The sequence below is a fragment of the Chlorocebus sabaeus genome, chromosome 4 (assembly GCF_047675955.1).
Source record: "Chlorocebus sabaeus isolate Y175 chromosome 4, mChlSab1.0.hap1, whole genome shotgun sequence".
Taxonomy (NCBI): domain Eukaryota; kingdom Metazoa; phylum Chordata; class Mammalia; order Primates; family Cercopithecidae; genus Chlorocebus; species Chlorocebus sabaeus.
In genome coordinates, this window is record NC_132907.1 from 17,799,310 (window position 1) to 17,821,231 (window position 21,922).

The following is a 21,922-nucleotide window of genomic DNA, read 5'->3' on the forward strand; positions in this document are numbered from 1 at the left end:
GAAGATAATATTTTAGAATGAATTTAAATAAATATTTTTGCTTTCCTTTGGAGATGTGTCTTTTTAAGCTTTGTCTCCAAGTACAGCATATATCACTTTGATTCCTGATCAAGGTCTTTCAGGTTTTAGAGCAGATGGATAGACTCATGAACCTGGGCAGAAATGTCCCAAAATTATGCCGCATAATTCAGTCTTGCTGGGCTTGTTTAAAAGTTAACTGAAAAGACATAAAAGTTTTTGGGGTGTGTGTGTGGGGGGGGGGGGGGCTGGTGGCGGGCGGTGCAGGGGAAACAGGGTTTCACTTTGTCACCCAGGCTGGAGTGCAGTGACGAGAACATGGCTCACTGCAACCTTGACCTCCTTGGCTCGACAAATCCTCTGCCTCAGCCTCTTGTGTAGCTGGGACCACAGGTGCACATCACCACACCCAGCTAATTCTTTTTTTATTTTTTCGTAGAGACGGGGTCTTGCTGTGTTGCCTAGGCTGGTCTCGAACTCCTGGCCTCAAGCAATTCACTCACTCAGGCCTCCCAAAGTGCTGGGATTACAGGCATGAGCCACTATGTCCAGCCTGAAAGATTTTTTTTTTGAATCTTTAGGAAAAATCAAATTTAGCTGTCTGCTTGGGAGGCGGATAGTATGCATGGAGAGAAGGACAGGTAAAATGCAGAGGCCTATATAGAAAATTAAATCCTATGTTGGCAAACAAACTGGTTAAGATGATGGAAAATGTCCTTTCAATCTAAAGCAGTTTGAAGATGTTTCCTGCATGAAGACTGAATTAATCTGATTAAGCAATCTAATTAATCACCCCTATTGTCTTTTAGTAAGTTAAAAGTATTCTATGTCTAGGTGTTCACATTCCTTTGAAATGTAATCTTTCAAATTTACTTCATTTTTTTTTTTTTTTTAGATGGAGTTTTACTCTTGTTGCCCAGGCTGGAGTGCAATGGCACGATCACGGCTCACCGCAACCTCCACCTCCCAGGTTCAAGCGATTCTCCTGCCTCAGCCTCCCTAGTAGCTGGGATTATAGGCATGTGCCACCACACCCGGCCAATTTTGTATTTTTAGTACAGACGGGGTTTCTCCATGTTGGTCAGGCTGGTCTCGAACTCCCGACCTCAGGTAATTCGTCCGCCTCGGCCTCCCAAAGTGCTGGGATTACAGGCATGAGCCACCGCACCCAGCCAAATTTACTTCATTTTTTTTATCTTATTTTATTTTTTGAGATGGAGTCTTGCTCGGTCATCCAGGCTGGAGTGCAGTGGTGCCGTGTTGGCTTACTGCAACCTCCACCTCCCAGGTTCAAGCTATTCTCCTGCCTCAGCCTCTTGAGTATGAGAGACTACAGGTGCATGCCACCATACCTCATTTTTATATTCTTAGTAGAGATGAGGTTTCACCATATTGGTCTGACTGGTCTCAAACTCCTGACCTCAGGTGATCCGCCTGCCTTGGCCTCCCAAAGTGCTGTGATTACAGGTGTGAGCCACCACAGCCGGCCTCAAATTTACTTTAATTAATTAATTTTTTTGAGACAAGATCTCACTCTGTTGCCCAGGTTGGAGTGCAGTGGTGCAATCATAGCTCATTGCAGCCTCGAACTCCTAGGCTCAAGTGATCTTCCCATCTCAGTCTCCTGAGTAGCTGGGACTACAGGTTCACACCACCACATCTGGCTAATTTTAATGTTTTTTGTAGAGATAAGGGTCTCACTGTGCTGGCCAGGCTGGTCTCAAACTCCAGAGCTCAAGCAGTCCTCCCACTTCAGCCTCCCAAAGTGCAGAAATTACAGACGTGAGCCACCACTTCTGCCTAGCCCAAAGTGTAATCTTTACCAGCCAGCACAGCTAGGAGAGGTGTGGCTCTTCCTTACTCCATATCTGGTTCCCGGTATCCTGGGGCTTTTGCTCTTACCTTCTCTGCCAGTGAGTGGTTATTTCTTTTATGATTTGTTAATTTTGAGTAGATAAATTATCCATTCAGGTACAATAAGCATGTATTGATTACCTACAATGTGGCAAACATTATTTTCACCTTTATTATCTCTTTTTTGTTTGTTTTTTAAATGCTCCTTGTGTTATACTCATTTATTAGCTCTTTTAAGAACAAACAAATATTTGTTAGGTGTCTGCTACATGTTCACTGCAGTACTAGGCATTGTGAAGAATATGAGTAAGTGTAATCAAGAGTTTTACCCTCAGGATGCCTATGATCTGATTGGAATGAAGAGACAAGAAACCAGAAAACAATGAGGATACACCTAAGTATAAGATAGGCTGGAATAATCCCAATAGGCTGCCTGGAGGAGATGGGAGTTGGGTTGGGCTTTGAAGGAAGGAGGGGGTTTGGAGGGGCAGAATGGGGGACATCCCAAGTGGACACATACTATGAGCAGAGGCCGGGCCTGGTTAAGCCCGGGAATGAGATGGGCTCAGCTGCCTGCTGAAGCTACCCCAGTAGAGCATCTTCCTTAATGATGTTGATGCTAAAGCTCATATTTAGTGCCTGGAACCCTTTTACTCAACTGAATGGATTTTTTAGTCTGTTCTTGCATTGCTATAAAGAAATAGCCGAGACTGGGTAATTTATTTATTTATTTTTTATTTTTTTGAGATGGAGTTTCACTCTTGTTGCCCAGGCTGGAGTACAATGGCGCAATCTTGGCTCACCGCAACTTCCACCTCCCAGGTTCAAGCGATTCTCCTGCCTCAGCCTCCCGAGTAGCTGGGATTACAGGCATGCACCACCATGCCTGGCTAATTTTGTATTTTTAGTAGAGATGGGGTTTCTTCATGTTGGTCTTGAACTCCTGACCTAAGGTGATCCTCCTGCCTCGACCTCCCAAAGTGCTGGGGTTACAGGCATGAGCCACCACATCCGGCTAGACTGGTAATTTGTAAAGAAAAAAGGTTTAATTGGCTCACGGTTCTGCAAACTGCACAGGAAGCATAGTGGCATCTGTTTCTGGGGAGGCCTCAAGGAGGTTTTACTCATGGTGGAAGGCGAATCAGGAGCAGGCACACCACATGGTGAAAACCGAGCAAGAGAGAGGGCAGGGTGCCATACTTATAAACAGCCAGATCGCCGCCAGAGAACTCATTCATTATTGAGAGGACAGCACCAAGAAATGGTGCAAAACCATTCATTAGAAATCCAACCCCACGAGCCAATCAACTCCCACCAGGCCCTACCTCCAACACTGAGGATTACATTTCAGCGTGAGATTTGGCTGGGGACACAGATCCAAACTATATCAATGGAGAAACTTACTAATAATTTTCTTTAATGTAAAAGTAATATAGTAGTTTTACAGAATACTTGAATAAGTACAGCTGAGAATAGTGAAGAAAATCACCTATAATCTCACTACTTAGACATCATCACTATTACTATTTTGGTGTATATCCTTCTGAAAACTCTTGTATGCATCCAGATGGACAGACCGACACACAAAATTAGTCAACAACCCACTGCGGATATTGTTTCCTCCCTCCCTCCCTCCCTCCCTCCCTCCCTCCCTCCCTCCCTCCCTCCCTCCCTCCCTCCCTCCCTTCCTTCCTTCCTTCCTTCCTTCCTTCCTTCCTTCCTTCCTTCCTTCCTTCCTTCTTTTCTTTCTTTCTTTCTTTCTTTCTTTTTTTGAGATGGAGTCTTGCTCTGTCACCAGGCTAGAGTGCAGTGGCACGATCTCGGCTCACTGCAACCTCCGCCTCCTGGGTTCAAGCGATCTTAGCTCACTGCAACCTCCGCCTCCCAGGTTCAAGTGATTCTCCTGCCTCAGCCTCTGGAGTAGCTGGAACTACAGGTGCACGCCACCACACTCAACTAATTTTTGTATTTTTTAGTAGAGACAGGGTTTCACCATGTTGGCCAGGACGGTCTCAATCTCTTGACCTCGTGATCTGCCTGCCTCGGCTTCCCAAAGTGGTGGGATTATAGGCGTGAGCCACCCCGCCTGCCTGCAAATATTGTTTTCTAAGGTACTATATTGTAGAATTCAATTAGAATTCTACAAATAATAAAATCATTTATTTATGAAGTCGAAAGTACTTCACATCATGAAATATGAAACTTTTTTTAAAGATGAAAGGCAGAGGTAGATTATTTGTATGTATACTTTCATGTAAGGATTCCATCATATATTAGGTTAAAAAAAAAAAAAAAAAAAAAAAAAAAAAAAAAAACGTCCGGGCAAGGTGGCTCACGCCTGTAATCCCAACACTTTGGGAGACTGAGACGGGCGGATCGCTTGAGGTCAGGAGTTCAAGACCAGCTTGGCCAACATGGCGAAACCTCGTCTCTACTAAAATTGCAAAAATTAGCTGGGTGTGGTGGCACATGCCTGTAATCCCAGCTACTTAGGAGGCTGAGGCAGGAGAATCTCCTGAACCCGGGAGGCGGAGCTTGCAGTGAGCCGAGATCGCTCCACTGCACTCCATCCTGGGCGACAGAACGAGACTGTGTCTCAAAATTTAAATAAATAAATAAAAATAATACCAACAAATGAATTATACCTCAATAGTGTTTGTAACTTTTTTTTTTTTTTTTTTTTTTTTTTTGAGATAGAGTCTCGCTCTGTCACCCAGACTGGAGTATAGTGGCACAATCTTGGCTCACTGCACTTTCCGCCTCTTGGGTTCAAGCGATTCTCCTGCCTAAGCCTCTGGAATAGCTGGGATTATAGGCGCCTCCCACCACGCCTGGCTAATTTTTGGAATTTTTAGTAGAGACAGGGGTTTCCCCATGTTGGCCAGCCTGGTCTCTAACTCCCGATGTCAGGTGATCCACCTGCCTCAGCCTCCCAAGTAGGGGAGATTACAGGCGCCCGCCACCACGCCTGGCTAATTTTTTTTTTTTTTTTTTTGAGACGGAATCTAGCTCTGTGGCCAGGCTGGAGTGCAGGGGCACAATCTCTACTCACTGCAACCTCCGCCTCCCAGGTTCAAGCGATTCTCCTGCCTCAGCCTCTGGAGTAGCTGGAACTGACAGGCAGGTGCCACCAAGCCCAGTTAATTTTTGTATTTTTAGTCGATATGGGGTCACCTTGTTGGCCAGGATAGTCTCAGTCTCTTGACTTCGTAAACCACCTGCCTCGGTCTCCCAAAGTTCTGGGATTACAGACGTGATCCACCGCGTCCAGCTGCCTGGCTGATTTTTTGTGTTTTTAGTAGAGACGGGGTTTTGCCATGTTGGCCAGGCTGGTCTCGAACTCCTAACTTCAGGTGATCCGCCCGTCTTGGCCTCCCAAAGTGTTGGGATTACAGGCGTGAGCTACTCTGGCCATTATTTTAATTTTTAAGGAGCATATCAGGCTGGGCTCGGTGGCTTATGCCTGTAATTTTAGCACTTTGTGAGGCTGTCAGGCTGACTCTGGAGGCTGAGGCACAAGAATCACTTAAACCTGGGAGAGGAGGTTGCAGTGAGCTGAGATGTTGCTACTGCACTCCAGCCTGGGGCAACAGAGCCAGACTCTTGTCTCAAAAAAAAGAAAAAAAAATTAGAAGAAATCAATAAAGATATTCACATTTAAAAATCATGAGTTGGACACATTACTAAATATTCCTCAAAATTTTATTGTTACATAATATCATATGCAACAATTTAACCATTCATTTGTTGTTCTAATTTTTCATTATTTTTCATTACAATTACACACACACAAACTTTTAAAGTATAGATTCCTAGAATAGAACTATTGAATTAGGCAGGCACCATGGTGCATGCCTGTAATCCCAGCTACTCAGGAGGCTGTGACAGGAGGATCACTTGAGACCAGGACTTTGAGACCAGCCTGAGCAACATAGTGAGACCATGTCTCAAACAAACAAACAGATAAAAACTATTGGAGTCAAATGAAATAAACATGTTTGAGGTTCTTGCCAAATTGCTTGCCAGAAATGCTGTCATAATTTTTCATTTCCACTAACAGTGCATAATGGTATAGATCTCTTTGTATTTAAAATACTTTAAAATACCTTTTCAAAGTTAATGGAAGAAAAAGAACAACAACAACAAAAAATTGAAACACAAAAAAAGGGAAATAAATGTTAGTGGGCCAGGTATGGTGGCCCACACCTGTAATCCCAGCAGTTTGGGAGGCTGAGGCAAGCGGATCACTTGAAGTCAGGAGTTTGAGACTGGCTTGGCCAATATGGTGAAACCCCATCTCTACTAAAAATACAAAAAAGCTGGGCATCGTGGCGCCTGCCTGTAGTCCCAGCTACTCTGGAGGCTGAGGTGGGAGAACTGCTTGAACCCGGGAGGCAGAGGTTGCAGTGAACTGAGATTGTGCCATTCCACTCCAACCTGGGTGACAGATCGAGACTCTGTCTCAAAAAAAAAAAAAAAAAAAAGAGTGGAAGAAATAGCTGGGCACAGTGGCTTGAGCCTGTTATTCCAGCACTTTGAGAGGCTGAGATGGGAGGATCACTTGAGCCCAGGAGTTAGAGACCAGCCTGGACAACATAGTGAGACCCTGTCTCTAAAAAAAATTAAAAAAAAAATCCAGGTGTGGTGGTGCACCCCTGTAGTCTTAGCTAGTTGTGAGGCTGAGAAGGGAGGATTGCTTGAGGCCAGGAGTTTGACACTGCAATGAGCTATGATCATGCCACTGCACTCCGGGCTGGGCCACAGCATGAGAACCCCTCCCCCTTCCAAAAGAATTCTTTTCTGAGCTGGGCCTGGTGACATGTGCCTGTTGTCCTAGGAGGTTGAGGCAGGAGGATCACTTGAACCCAGGAGTTTGAGTCCAGCCTTATTTTCTAAGTTTTAATACATTTGCTGCACCTGACAACATCAAATAGAACACAATTCACATTTTTCTGTGTTTGTTACGCAATAGTAAGATCTCTCACCAGTCAATTTTGCATGCAAGAATAATTCACTTGGGTGTGTAAAAAACTACAAAGACTTAGAGTGTGTTCTGCAGTTATTTTTAAGTTCATGCAAAATATTTTGTTAATGTAATTTTCAGATTACCTATCTAAACATTCAAAAGAGACAATGAGGCCTTTAACATTGTCAGTGCAGGGCTCACCTGTGCCTTCTTTGACTTAGGAGTTAGAGGGACTCTTTTTTTTTTTCTTTTTTGAGGTGGAGTTTCGCTCTTGTTGCCCAGGCTGGAGTGCAATGGCGCCATCTCGGCTCACTGCAACCTCCACCTTCTGGGTTCAAGCAATTCTCCTGCCTTCGCCTCCTGAGTAGCTGGGATTACAGGTATGCACTACCACACCTAGCTAATTTTGTATTTTTAGTAGAGATGGAGTTTCACCATGTTGGTCAGGCTGGTCTCGGACTCCTGCCCTCAGGTGATCCACCTGCCTCGGCCTCCCAAAGTGCTGGGATAACAAACATGAGCCACCGCACCCAGCCATAGAGGGACTCTTCAGATGCTTTTTAGTTCAACCATCAGCTTGACCCAATTTAAGCCATGTCCAGCAGATACCTTCTAGAATTGCCCATACCTTCTAGAATTCCAGATATTCTAGGCTTACTGAAGCAGAAAAGTTCCCAATTTTTTCTTTTTGAATATATTCTTTTTTAGGCCAAAACAAACTTCTTTATGTGAGTTAGAAAATTACCTTTGTGTTCTGTTTTAAAAACACCCATGAGCATTTCTCTAAAAATAATTCTTCACATTCATGAAAACAGGTTCCCCTTTTCCCCTCACTTTAAAAATATTTAAATTTTTATTGATACGTAATGTGCATATTTTCAGGGTACATATGATAATTTAATACTTTCATGTAATTTGTAAAGATTCAATCAGTGTAATTGGGACATCTATCATCTAGAACATTCGTCTTTTCTTTAGGCTAGAAACAATCCAATTAATCTCTTCTAAGCTATTTTGAAATATACAACAGAGGCCAGGAGTGATGGCTCATGCCTGTAATCCTAGCACTTTGGTAGGCCGAGGCGGGTGGCTCACCTGAGGTCAGGAGCCTGGCCAACATGGCCAAACCCCGTCACTACTAAAACCACAACAATTAGCCAGGTGTGGTGGCAGGAGCCTATAATCCCAGCTACCCTGGAGGCTGAGGCAGAAGAATCACTTGAACCCAGGGGTGGAGGTTACAGTGAGCTGAGATCGTGCCACTTTACTCCAGTCTGGGTGACAGAGTGAAACTCTGTCTCAAAAAAAAAAAAAGAAAAGAAATATACGGTAGATAATTATAAACTGTAGCTATCCTACTGATCTATCAAGTGCTAGGTCTTATTTCTTCAATCAAACTGTTTATTTGTACCCATTAATCAACTTCTCTTCATCCCTTCCTTCCACCTACTCTTCTTAGCCTCTAGTAAGCATCAGTCTACTCTCCATCCTCATGAGATCCACCTTTTTTTTTTTTTTTTAAGCTCCTACATATAAGTAAGAACGTGTGATACATACCTTTCTACCTTTCTGCGCTTGGCATATTTCACTTGACATAATGACCTCCAGTTCTTTTTTGTGTGTGTTTTTGAGACAGGGTCTCACTCTGTTGCCCAGGCTGGAATGTAGTGGCTTGATCAAGGCTTCTAGGTTCAAGTGATCCTCCCACCTCAGCCTCCCAAGTAGCTGGGACTACAGTAGTAACCCACCACACCTGGCTAATTTTCGTTTTGTTTTTTTTTTTTTAGAAATGGGGTTTCACCATGTTGCCCAGGCTGGTCTTGAACTCCTGGGCTCAAGCCATCCACCAGCCTCTGCCTCCCAAAGTGCTGGGATTACAGGCATGAGCCACAGTACCCAGCCCTATTCTTTTTTATGGCAGAAAACTATTCCATTATGTATTTCTACCACATTTTCTTTATGCAATCATCATTGACGGGTACTTAGATTCATTTCATATTTTGGCTACTGTGAACAATGCTGCAATAAAATATGGGAGTGCAGATATCTCTTCAATATACATATATCCAGTAGTGGTATTGCTGGATCATACCATGGTTCTATTTTTGGTTTTTGAGGAACCTACATACAGTTTTCCATAATGGTTGTACTAATTTACATTCCCACCAACAGCATACAAGGGTTCCCCTTTCTCCATATCCTTGCCAGCATTAATTATTTCCTGTCTTTTTGATAAAAGCCATTTTAACTGGGGTGAGATGATATCTTCTTGTGGTTTTGATTTGCATTTCTCTGATGCTTAGTGATGTTGAGCAGTTTTCCATATTCCTGTTGGCCATTTGTATGTCTTCTTATGAGAAATATCTATTCAGATCTTTTGTCCATTTTTAAAGTGAAATTTTTCTTTTTTGCTATTGAGTTGTTTGAGTTTTTCATATATTCTAGTTATTAATCCTTTGTTGGATGGGTAGTTTGCAAATATTTTCTCTCATTCTGCAGAATGTCTCTTCACTTTGTTGATTGTTTCCATTTCTATGCAGACACTTTTTAGCTTGATGTAACCATTTGTCTATTTTTGCTTGGGTTGCCTGTGCTTTTGAAATCTTTTTTTTTTTTTTTTTTAATTTGAGACGGAGTTTCGCTCTTGCCCAGGCTGAAGTGCAATGGCATGATCTCTGCTCACCGCAACCTCCGCCTCCTGGGTTCAAGCGATTTTCCTGCCTTAGCCTCGCCTCCTGAGTAACTGGGATTACAGGCATGCGTCACCATGCCTGGCTAATTTTGTATTTTTAGTAGAGATGGGGTTTCTTCATGTTGGGTCAGGCTGGTCTTGAACTCCTGACCTCAAGTGATTCGCCTGCCTCGGCCTCCCAAAGTGCTGGGATTACAGGCATGAGCCACTGCACCTGGACGCTTTTGAAATCTTACACAAAAAAGTCTTTGCCCAGACCAATGTCCTATTTTGCCTATGTCTTCTAGCAGTTTTATAGTTTGTTTCTTACATTTAAGTCTTTAATCCATTTTGAGTTGATTTTTGTATATGGTGAGAGATAGGGGTCCAAGTTTCATTCTTCTGCACATGGATATCCAATTTCCCCAGTATATTTATTTATTTTTGAAAAATCCATACAAACACTTATTCTGTCGCTGCCTGGGGGTCGGGGGACAAGGGGATACAGAGAACCTCCCAGAAGAGAATGAGCCTTTGGTGGAAAGACTTGTCCAGAGGCTGGTGGACCCAGTACCATTTATTGAAGAGGGTGTCTTTTCCCCAGTGTATATTCTTAGTGCCTTCGTTTGCTTGGCTGTAAATATATGAATTTGTTTCTGGGTTCTCTATTTTATTCTATTGGTCTGTGTGTCTATTTTTATACAAATACCATGCTGTTTTGGTTAATATAGCCTTGTTGTATGTATACATATAACACATACATACATATATATGTATGTATGTTATATATATATGTATACATATATATATAGAGAGAGAGAGAGACAGGGTCTCACTCTGTTGCCCAGGCTGGAGTGCAGTGGCACAATCTCAGCTCACTGCAACCTCCACCTCCTGGGTTCAAGTGATTCTCGTGCCTCAGCCTCCTGAGTAGCTGGGATTACAGGTGTGCGCCACCACCACACCGAGCTAATTTTGTATTTTTAGTAGAGCTGTCTTGCCATCTTGGCCAAGCTGGTCTTAAACTCCTGGGCTCAAGCAGTCCTTCTGCCTTGGCCTCCCAAAGTGCTGGGATTATAGGCCTGAGCCACCATGTCCAGTCTATAGTCTTGTCATATATTTTGAAGTCAGGTGGTGTGATGCCTCCAGCTTTGTTCTTTTTACTCAGGATTGCTTCAGGGTGTTTGACGGTTTCATATTAATTTTAGGAATTTTTTTCTATTTCTTCAAATAATGTCATTGGTAGTTTGATAGGGATCGCATCGAATCTGTAAATTGCTTTGGGTACTATTACCATTTTAACAATGTTAATTTTTCCAGTCCATGAGAATGGAATATCCTTTCATTTGTACGTGTGTTCCTTTCACTAGTTTCCTTGTATAGATTTCTTTTTTTTTTGAGATGGAGTCTCACTGTATCACCCAGGTTGGAGTGCAGTGGCGCAATCTCGCCTCACTGCAACCTCCACTTCCCAGGTTCAGGCAGTTCTCCTGCCTCAGACTCCCAAGTAGCTGGGATTATAGGCGTGCATTACTATGCCCGGCCCCTTGTATAGATCTTTCACTTCTTTGGTTAAAATGATTCCTAGGTATTTTATATTCTTTGTAGCTATTGTAAATGGAATTGCTTTCTTGTTTTCTTTTCCACATTGTTTGCTGTCTGTGTTTACAATCAGTTGCTATTGACTTTTTGTATCCTGTAACTTTACTGAATTTGTTTATTAGTTCTAAAAGGTTTTTTTGGTGGAGTCTTTAGGCTTTTCTTAAAAAAAATTTTTTTTTTTTCATTTCCACTTCAGGAGGCTTTTCTAAGTGTGCGATCATGTTAGTTGTGAACAAGTCTAATTTGTTTGTTGTTTTGTTTTGTTTTGTTTTTTCCCAAGACGGAATCTCCCTCTGTCGCCCAGGCTGGAGTGCAGTGGTGCGATCTCGGCTCACCACAACCTCCGCCTCCCGGGTTCATGCCATTCTCCTGCCTCAGCCTCCTGAGCAGCTGGGACCACAGGCATCCACCACTATGCCCGGTTAATTTTTTGTTTTTTTAGTAGAGACGGGGTTTCACCATGTTAGCCAGGATGGTCTCGATCTCCTGACATCGTGATCCGCCCGCCTCGGCCTCCCAAAGTGCTGGGATTACAGGCGTGAGCCACTGTGCGCGGCCAACAAGTTTAATTTAACTTCTTGCTTTCTAATCTGGATGTCCTTTATTTTTTTCTCTGGACTAATTGCTCTGGCCTCCCCTTGCCAGTATCTTTAAATGTTCCTTTGTGTTTCTGGCCTTTTCTCTTATTCTTGAACGTATATGCTTGCATCTTTCTAGATAATTCAATCAACATTTACAAAACACCTATCTGCCAGATGTTGGGCTAAGATCTGGGAATCCCTTCAATGAACCATCAAAGAGAGGAGTTGGCAAACTTACCGAACCAAGTATTTTAAGCTTTGGGAGCTATGCCATTTCTGTCCCAGCTATTCCACTCTGCTGTTGTCTGTGAAAGCAGCCATGGACAATATGAAAACAAATGGGTGTGGCTGTGTTCCAATAACATTTTATTAACAAAAGCAGGCCTTGGGTCCCTGAACAAACTAGAATGTAACATAAAGAGTGGTCTGTGTGGGTGTGGTGGTGCATGCCTGGGGTCCCAGCTACTCAGGAGGCTGATGTGGGAGAAGCATCTGAGCTTAGGAAGTCAAGGCAGCAGTGGAGCCGATCATGCCACTGCACTCCAACCTGGGTGATAGAGCAAGACTCTGTCTCAAAACAAAAACAAAAACAAAAAAACGAAAAAAAGGAGTGCTCTACACTAGCAGTACAGATGTGATGTGATAAGTAAACTATATTAGCAGTATGAATTACTTGCTATGAGTGAATGCTGCATAAGGAATAATTCATTTTGCCTGGGGGAGCTGAATCAATTTTCCTTTAGTAGGTAAGTTTTAGGATTTAAACAATTTCAGGAGGAGGAAATTTCAAAAAGAGAATTTCAAATCGTGTAATCAAAGGATGTGGGCATGAAATAACATGCCATGTTTGGGAAGTCTTGAGTTCTCCTTTTGTGGCTAAAACACAGCATGTTTATAGAAAGATTTTGGGGAAAGTGATGCTGGAGCCAGACTGCAAAAGGCCCAGAGGAACTGGATTTTTGCTGTAGGTAGAGATTGGGACATAGCTCTGTTTAAAAACTAATTCTGGAGGTCCACACTACATGGAGGGCATTTTGGAGTGGGAGAGAGTAGAGATGGGGAAACAAGTTATAAATCTGTTTCCATTGTCTGTGTGAGAGAGGATAAGGGCTTGAGTGGAGTTATTAGCTGTGGATTAGAGAAGAGACACAGTGGGAGGATGAATCGACAGGTTATAGTGACTGAATGATGGTTTCCAAAATTCTGAAAGGTCAACTGGCTGGCTAGCGTGCCAATTATTTAGCTCTCAGATTTGTTGCAGGCCCATTCCCTGCCCTTTCCCTGCTCTGCATCTTGGGGAGCAGAGCCTTGCAAACTATATTTCCTAGCTCACTTGTCAACTGGCTTCTGGTTGGGAACAGCCAAAAAGGAGGTAGAAGAAGGAGAAGCCAAGGTGTCTCTTCCTGTCTCCCTGCTCCAGTGTTATTACCAGCAGTTGGTTGAGTCTTCTTTGTATGTTTAGCTGCTGTTGTGGTCTAAAGTTCCAACTTCTTTGACTCAAGCAGTCTCACCACCTTGGCCTCCTAAAGTGCTGAGTTTACAGGCGTGAGCCACCACATCCAGCCTCTACTATCTTTTTTGATGGAAATCTTGCTGTAATTTCAGACATATTTTTAGTTAAAACACTTAAAAAGATCTTAGCTCTATTAAAGCAACTGTGAATATTTTTGCTAATGTACAGAGACAAGTTTTGAAAGAAACCTTAAAAGTAGGCCTTAAAAAAATTAAAAAGCATTAATCATCTGCTTCCCCCAACTCCCTGTCTTTTAAAAATTAGGTATTCTAAGAAAATGTATGTGAGTGTTTGGCACATTAGTTGCTCTTCTCTGTGCTCCCATATTTCTGTGTTCGTTCTTGTTCTTCCTCTTGTTTGTATGTATGTATGTATGTATGTATGTATGTATTCATTTATTTTGAGATGGAGTCTTGCTCTGTCGCCCAGGCTGGAGTGCAGTGGCGTCATTTATTTTGAGGTGGAGTCTTGCTCTGTCGCCCAGGCTGGAGTGCAGTGGTGTGATCTCAGCTCACTGCAGCCTCCATCTCCGGGGTTCAAGCGATTCTCCTGCCTCAGCCTCTGGGGATGCTGGGATTACAGGCCCCTGCTACCACACCCAGCAATTTTTGTATTTTTAGTAGAGATGGGGTTTCACTATGTTGACCAGGCTGGTTTCGAACTCCTGACTGCAAGTGATTTGCCCGCCGCAGCCTCCCAAAGTGCTAGGATTACAGGCGTGAGCCACCACACCTGGCCCATCTTGTTTTTTTAAAAATAGCGTATTGCATTTAATTGTACCTCCATCTCCTGCATTAGACGTGAGCTCCTCTGGGGCAGACTGGGTCTTAACTATCTGGATTTGTCGGTGCCTGTGACAGTGCCTAGTGCAGAGTTGTTTCTCAAAATTTGTTGAACGAATGAAATGTCATTTTCAGCTCCCAGCTGTTGCTTGGCTTTCAGCCTAATTATTTTTAATTCCTAACAAGCACTAATTCTTAATCAGATCAAATCTGCTCAGGCTCACTTTTACTAAAAGAAGTGCAAATTAAAACTCTACTGAGATACCAATTTTTTTAATCTGTCGCATCCTTGCTGGTGGTTATGTAAATTAATACCACTTCTAGGGAGGGCATTTTCACAATATCTATCAGGTTTCCAAATGACCATACCATTTGACCTAGCAATCCCATTTCCCGTAATTTGATAGATATTCTCCCACATGTGCCAACGATATGTATGTGTAAGAACATTCACTATGGTATTTTTTGTAGTACCAAAAGCCTGGAAATGACCTAAGTCTATTAAATACTAGTTAAATAAATAATAGTATTTCCATACAATAGACAATCTAGTCCAGAGGAAGAGGAACGAGGCAGATCTGTATGCACGGATGTGGGATGATTGCTAGAATATATTAAGTTAAAAAAACAAGATTCAAGATAGTGTATACAATATGCTGCCATGTATTATTACAAGATGAAAAGATAACATACTTGCATGTGTATACATAGCTATCTCTGAACAGATTTATAAAACCCTAGTGATATTAGCTGCCTCTGCAACTAGGCAGATAGGTAACAGGGAGCTATGGTTTTGGTCACTCACAAAACAAAAAGTCCTATTTGACCCACTTTTTAAACTATTTACCATTTTCCCATTGCTCTTAGGACGAAGTGCAAAATCCTTATGGTCTTGCAAGGTGCTTTGTGAGAGAACCCTTGCCTACCTCTCCTGCCTCATCTTCAGTCCCTCTCTCTTTTGCCTTAATCTTTTTTAGTTCCTCAAAGGCCATTCTTTTTCCCATCTCATGGCCTTTGCAGATGCTGTTCCTCTACCTGGAATGAGTGGTCCTTGAGACAGCAACTTTGAGGCCACTTCCTGAAAGTGACTTTTCCTAATTGCCCAGAGTAGGCTAGTTCCCTGATAGATGCTCCTAAGGTATCCCAAACTCCTTTTCCAGTAGCAAACACCACCGTTGCAGTCAATAAATTATTGGCTTGATGTCTGTTTCCCTAGCTAGGCTGCAAGCTGATATCTGTCTTGGTTGCCTGTGTGCCTGTACCTAGCGCAAAGCAGGCACTCAATAAACATTTGTGGGAGTGAGAGAGGAAGAGAAGAAAGGAACGGTGGAAAGAATGATGGTGGAAGGAAGGAAGTAGGGAAGGTATCTAGCTGGTAAGGGAGAAGGGAGGGAAGGAAATAACTACCAGGACCTTAGAGCCCATTGTACAGAGATAGCTCTGTGTGTGTTGTTCTTCATTAGTAATTAGTTTGTGGATTAGCGTTCTCAGATTTACTTGAAAATTACATTGTTGCCCAGGTGAGGTGGCTCATGCCTGTAATCTCAGCACTTTGGAAGGCAGAGGTGGGCAGATTGTTTAGAGTCCAGGAGCTTGAGACCAGCTTAGGCAACATGACAAAACTCCATCTCTACTAGTAATACAAAAATTAGCTGAGCATGGTGGGATGCATCTGCAGTCCCAACTACTTGGGAGGCTGAAGTGGGAGAATTGCTTGAACCCAGGAAGGTCAAGGCTGCAGTGAACTGTGATTGTGCCACTACACTCCAGTCTGGGTGACAGAATGAGACTCTGTCTCAAAAAAATACAATTACTTTGTTAAGTCTGTGACCTTAGAATTTATACTTTACAGAAACTGAGTATTTTGGGCTTGTTGTTTAGTGAAAAAATTCGTTAAGCCCAATGGATTTTTGTTTTATTTTAGTTGAGAAATCATGTTATTTTATTTTTTTAAGCCACTGAGAGACAGTAACTTTTCACAAAGAAAACAATGATATTTATTTCTTAGGAGTGGGAAGATATACATGTATGTACATGTTAGGACTTTGGGCTGTTTTTAATATTCTGCAATTTTTACATAAATGCTGCTATGTTTAAATATGAATCAGAAGGTCACAGGTTGTGTTTGATGTGAGATTCAAGCTTCTCGCCCAGTTCCAAGGCCCTGAGTGAGCTGGCTGCTGTCCCTCTCCACTCCAGCCATGTTGGCTTCTCCAGCCAGGGGCGACAGCTTCTTGTCCCTCCAGACTCTGTCCCTTGTTATCTCTTCCTGGAATGTTCTGTTCATTTGGGTCAGCAACTCAGGAAGGGCTTTCCAGATCCTTCCTTCTAAAGTAGCTCTACCCAGGGACCAGACAGGTTTTGTAGAAGCTGAAGCTTATATAAATTATGAATATAAAATTATGAATATATAATATGAATACAAATATAATTTGAATATACAATATGAATACAAAATTATGAATATAAAAATTTATACAAAAGTGAGCACTTATTTAAAATAATAAATCTCAACAAAGAACAAAATAAAAAAGCTGACAAATACCCCAAGTACCTGAAAGACTGTTAAAACAACATATATTTTTATTAATTAACTGCCTGACAGAATACTTTTTTACCTACAGTTTTGGCTTCATTCTCTTTGATTACCTCTTCATTTGAAAATGATTGTGTGATATTTTCTATACAGCAAGTAAAGAGATAATTCAGTCTTCAGCATATTATCATTGATTGGAAAGTGTTTGTTTTTGAGAGACAATTTCACTATGTCAACCAGGCTGGAGCACAGTGGCTATGCACAGGCACAGTCATAGCTCACTAAAGCCTTGAACTCCTGGGCTCAAGCAATCTTCCTGCCTTAGCCTCCCCAGTAGCTGGGACTACGGGCTGTGCTACTGTGTCTGGCTGAAGGGTGTGGTTTTTGTTTTTGTTTTGTTTTTTACATTTTATTTTACTTTATTTTTTAGTGATGGGGTCTCATAGTTGCCCAGTCTGGTCTTGAACTCCTGGCTTCAAGCAATCCTCCTGTCTTGGCCTCCCAAAGTGTTGGTATTACAGGTGTGAGACACTGCACCTGGACTAAAAAGTGTTTTTGTGAAAGATAGTTTAGAAAAGTTTCTTTGGTTTCATTACTCATTGTTGGTAATGTCATGTAAATTTTTAGGATTGTTGTAAAAATCTGAGAGATCTATTATGCTTTTTTCATATATGAGCTGTAAGACTTTAGAGTGTTTCAAGTGTGTTGGCTTTGGTTGTGTGGTGTGTGTGGTGTGTGTAAGTGTGTCTCTATGGTGAGTGTGTCTGTGTGGTGTGTGGCATATGTAGTGTGTGATTGGGTGTGTGTGTGTGTGCATGTGGTATGTGTGGAGGCATGTACACGTGTGCCTTCATCCTGGGGTGCAAATGTCCCTCCGGGGACTCAGAAGGGGCCTGTGCAGATGAAGAGCTCTGAAACTGCAACTTCATTAGCTTCACAGGAGATCCCACTCCGTCTGTACTCCACAATTACTTGTTAGCACTCTGCCTGGTTTTCATTTTCTTCCGCACTTAACATAATCTGACGTTGTTTTAGTGATGTGCTTGTCTGTTTACAGACTGCCTTCCCTGAACTGCTGGCAAGGAGCAAGGCCCTGGTCTCTGTGGTTCAGGCTGCATTCCTGGGGCCTCCCACTGTGCTCCGCTTAGGAGAGGGGCTCAAAAATTTGTTGAGTGAGTGAGTGAATGAATTTTAGAGGGATTTAATGTCAAACTCTAGAATTTGTTCTTGAAATTTATGAATGTTGATTTTTTGTAAGTGCCATTTTAATTAAACTTGATTGCATCTCAAGTGCTATGAGCATTAATTGGACTAATGGGATAATTTTCTGAAATGGTAGTTTTTACCTGATAACCACAGTGTGTTCATTTCTTTGACTAGAAGTCTTGAAATAGTAAAGCCACAGATTCTTTAAAGTTTGTATGAACCTCAGATCTTTGATAACAGCAACTTTTAAATGTTTTTGCTCCCTTTGTCCTCCACATAATTTTAAAACAAAAAAAAACTGAAACCCTAACATATTTTCAAGTTACTCATTTTTTTAAAGTCAATAAGTTTAAATATTTGCAAAGACAGAATTTATTTTATTTATTTATTTATTTATTTTTGAGATGGAGTCTCACTCTATCGCCAGGCTAGAGTGGAGTGGCGCGATCTCGGCTCACTGCAACCTTCGCCTCCAGGATTCAAGTGATTCTTCTGCCTCAGCCTCCCAAGTAGCTGGAACTACAGGCGTGTGCCACCATGCCCAGCTAATTTTTGTGTTTTTAGTAGAGATGGGGTTTCACCATGTTGGCCAGGATGGTCTCAAGCTCTTGACCTCATGATCTGCGTGCATCGGCCTCCCAAAGTGCTGGGATTGCAGGCGTGAGCCACCACACCCAACTGCAAAGACAGAATTTCTAACAGTATAAATCGATACCTAAAAAAATTGTATTAAATATCAAATCAATTTGATTTCTGCTTTCATTCCTTTAAAAAATATACTAATGAGCTTATCTTTAACAATGGAAAATATTATAGTGTCCATTTTTTCTGCCTTAATCACGTTTTGTGGTGTTGTTGTGTTTTGAGATGGGGCCTCACTGTGTAACCCAGGCTGTGTGAGTAACTGGGACTACAGGCACGAGTAACTGCTTCTGGCTAAACCTGTGTTTTCATTCCACTTCTCCTCCCTCTCCCAATGTCATATATTTTTATGTCCAAGTGTTTTCTATGGGTAGACCTATCAAACTTTTCTACAACTAAAATATGTGTATACATTTAAATTTAAATGTTTGAAGTTTTTGATGCTGGGTGTAGTGGCTCACACCGGTAATCCCAGCACTTTGGGAGACTGAGGCGGGAGGATCACTTGAGGTCAGGAGTTTGAGACCAGCTTGGCCAACATGGTGAAACCCCATCTCTACTAAAAATACAAAAATTAGCCAGAGTGATGTCAGGCACCTGTAGTCCCAGCTACTTGAGAGGCTGAGGCAAGAGAATCGTTTGAACCCAGCTGGCAGAGGTTGCAGTGAGCTGAGATCGTGCCACTGCACTCCAGCCTGGGCAACACAGCAAGATGCCATCTTAAATAAATAAATAAATGAAAATGTTTTGGTGATCGCAAGTCTCTAAGTGTTGAAAATTTCCTCTGGATTGAGTTATTATAATTATTAGTATATGGATGATCAAAAATACAAATACATGAAACATGTTTGTATGTAATTATAAAATGGACAGTAAAATTTTATTAGAAATACCTTTTTTTTTTTGAGAGAGAGTTTCACTCTTGTTGCCAGGCTGGAGTGCAATGGCATGATCTTGGCTCACTGTAACTTCCACCTCCCAGGTTCAAGTGATTCTGCTGCCCCAGCCTCTCGAGTAGCTGGGATTACAAGCATGCGCTACCACACCCTGCTAATTTTGTATTTTTAGTAGAGACCACACCCTGCTAATTTTGTATTTTTAGTAGAGATGGGATTTCTCCATGTTGGTCAGGGTGGTCTCGAACTCCCGACCTCAGGTAATTCGCCTGCCTCGGCCTCCCAAAGTGCTGGGCTTACAGGCATGAGCCACCATATCCGGTCAGAAATACATTTCTTAATTAGATGGGTGGAACTATTTTTTCAATTAACTTATGTATCCATGTTTGAATATTATTTGTTGTTAGAATGAAACAGTTTAGCATTGATTCCGTGCTTGCTTAGTATAGATGTAAGTTCTGAGAAACCTTGTTCACATAAATAAGCAGATGGGAAAAAAGAGTATTTTGTTATCATAACATCACTCAATTCTCTGAACTCATGCCAAAGTTTACATCAGAAATAATTCAATGATATATCACCAAGAATTATAACTAATGCTCCATCAGCTAACATGTTCTGCTTCAATTATATTGAGAGCAAATAATTGGGAAAAACCTGACTTGCAAAAAAATTATTTAACGAGCCTGGGCATCCTAGTGAGATCCTGTCTCTACAAAGAAAATTTAAAAATTAGTGTGGCATGGTTATGCATACCTGTAGTCCTAGCAGCTGGGGAGGCTGGGTGAGAGGATCGCTTGAGCCCTGGAGTTTGAGGTTATAGTGAGCTATGATTGTGCCACTGCAACAGAACGAGACCATATCTAAAAAAAAAAAAAGGTTTCATCAATCCTTAAAGTCATTCACTTTCTCAGTATCAGTATTTAGGATTCTGTCCGTGTGTGTTACCTCAGGGTTTTTACCTCTCAAGGCAACCCCAGCTTTTACATTGAGGTGCCATAGAAAGATCTGGGGTGAGTGGAAGGTGTGTTATTTGTGTGTGTGTGTGTGTTTTAAGTGGTGGGCAGTGGTTCTCAAAGAAAAGGTGGGCAGGAGAACCCACACAACACCTGGACCGTAAGTGTGTTTTCAGGCAGATTAATTGTAGGAAACAGTCCTTCCAAATGGAAATAGATTCCCTTTCAGTAACCTCTGTCTGTGTACCCCAGAGGAGAGTCTTAGAATCACACAGGCAGCTGGAAGACTGTTCATTCTGAACCTATTTCAGAATCAGGTGCAGACGGGCACACACCACTAGCCCATCACAGACCTGGAAAGGGACGTAAGCGTCCCTAGGCCACAAACCTTTCCTAGCCCTTCACTCTGATAGAAATTAGTGTTTTTCTTTAAAATATATAAATAAATGAAATGCTTAATTTCAATCAGCTTGTATAGCTCCAGTAACTTCAGCCAAACTAAAATATGAATAGTCTGTGAGGGAGAGGAGTGCTAAGCTCTGGAATCATACTACACACACTTCTAAATTCTGCAACTTACTCTTTAGAACTATTTAATCAGGAACTTCAGGCCTGGCTTCTGTAGCAAGACTTTTACATGTGACCAACACAATATTTGCAAGCAGTTGGCAAGATTATAATTATTTACAATCACATCCACCAGAGTAAGTAGGTAACACATGGTTTTACACAAGCCAAAATTAAAATACAAATTTGGTGACTCAGTTTCCATTCATTTAGCAAATATTTATTGAATCTGCTATGTGCTGAGAATATATTGGCTCCTAGAGATTTGGAAATAAATTCTACACTAATTAGCTTCCTGCAGGAAGGTGTGCATGTGGTGCTTAAGAGCAGCAGATCAGGTGCGGTGGCTCATGCCTGTAATCCCAGCACTTTAGGAGGCCAAGGCGGGCAGATCACTTGAAATCAGGAGTTTGTGACCAACCTGGCCAACACGATGAAACCCTGTCTCTACTAAAAATACAAAAATTAGCCAGGTGTGGTGGCGGGTGCCTGTAATCCCAGCAACTTGGGAGGCCGAGGCAGGATAATTGCTTGAACCTAGGAGGTGGAGATTGCAGTGAGCCGGGACCTCACCATTGCACTCCAGCCTGGGTGACAAGAGTGAAACTCCATCTCAAAAAAACAAAAAGGAACAGCAGATGCTAGGCCCACCTCTGGCTTCACTTTTGCTCCATCCTTCTGGTTTAGGTGGGTTCAGGCAGGTCTCAGTTTCCTCTTCTGGAAAATGTAAATAATAATATGTAGCTCTTTCTCTTGTTGTGAGGTTTGAGGAGATAGTCATGTAATAAGCATTCAGGAAATGGTAGTTATTATTACCATTATTTTTATTCCTTCTTCCACCCCAGCGCCTGGCATAGTGTCTGCACATTGGAGTAGACATTCAATTAATGCTACTGAGTCAACGAATGGACAAATGACAACAACAACAAATATTTGAATGTGCCACTCCATTTGTAGACAAATTGTGTTGATAAATTGGGCACCATGACACATGCCTGTGATCTCAGTTACTTGGAAGGGCTGAGACAGGAGGATTGTTTGAACTTGGGAGTTTGAGACCAATCTGGGCAACATCTCAGCAATATCCTTTCTCAAAAAAAAAAAAAAAAAAGAAATTACATTTTTGCCAAAA

At 42.0% G+C, this 21,922-nt stretch overlaps 1 protein-coding gene across 1 annotated transcript in view; it reads left to right on the top strand.

Moving 5' to 3' along the window:
* LOC119618313 (uncharacterized) overlaps nucleotides 1–21,922 on the top strand; it is a 115,885-nt gene that overhangs the window by 62,958 nt on the left and 31,005 nt on the right. Inside the window, exons 2-3 of the mRNA XM_073014922.1 lie at nucleotides 914–988; nucleotides 1,705–1,931. Coding sequence (XP_072871023.1) covers nucleotides 914–988; nucleotides 1,705–1,710 — 81 coding nt within the window. The 3' untranslated portion in view covers nucleotides 1,711–1,931. The remainder of the gene's footprint in view (nucleotides 1–913; nucleotides 989–1,704; nucleotides 1,932–21,922) is intronic.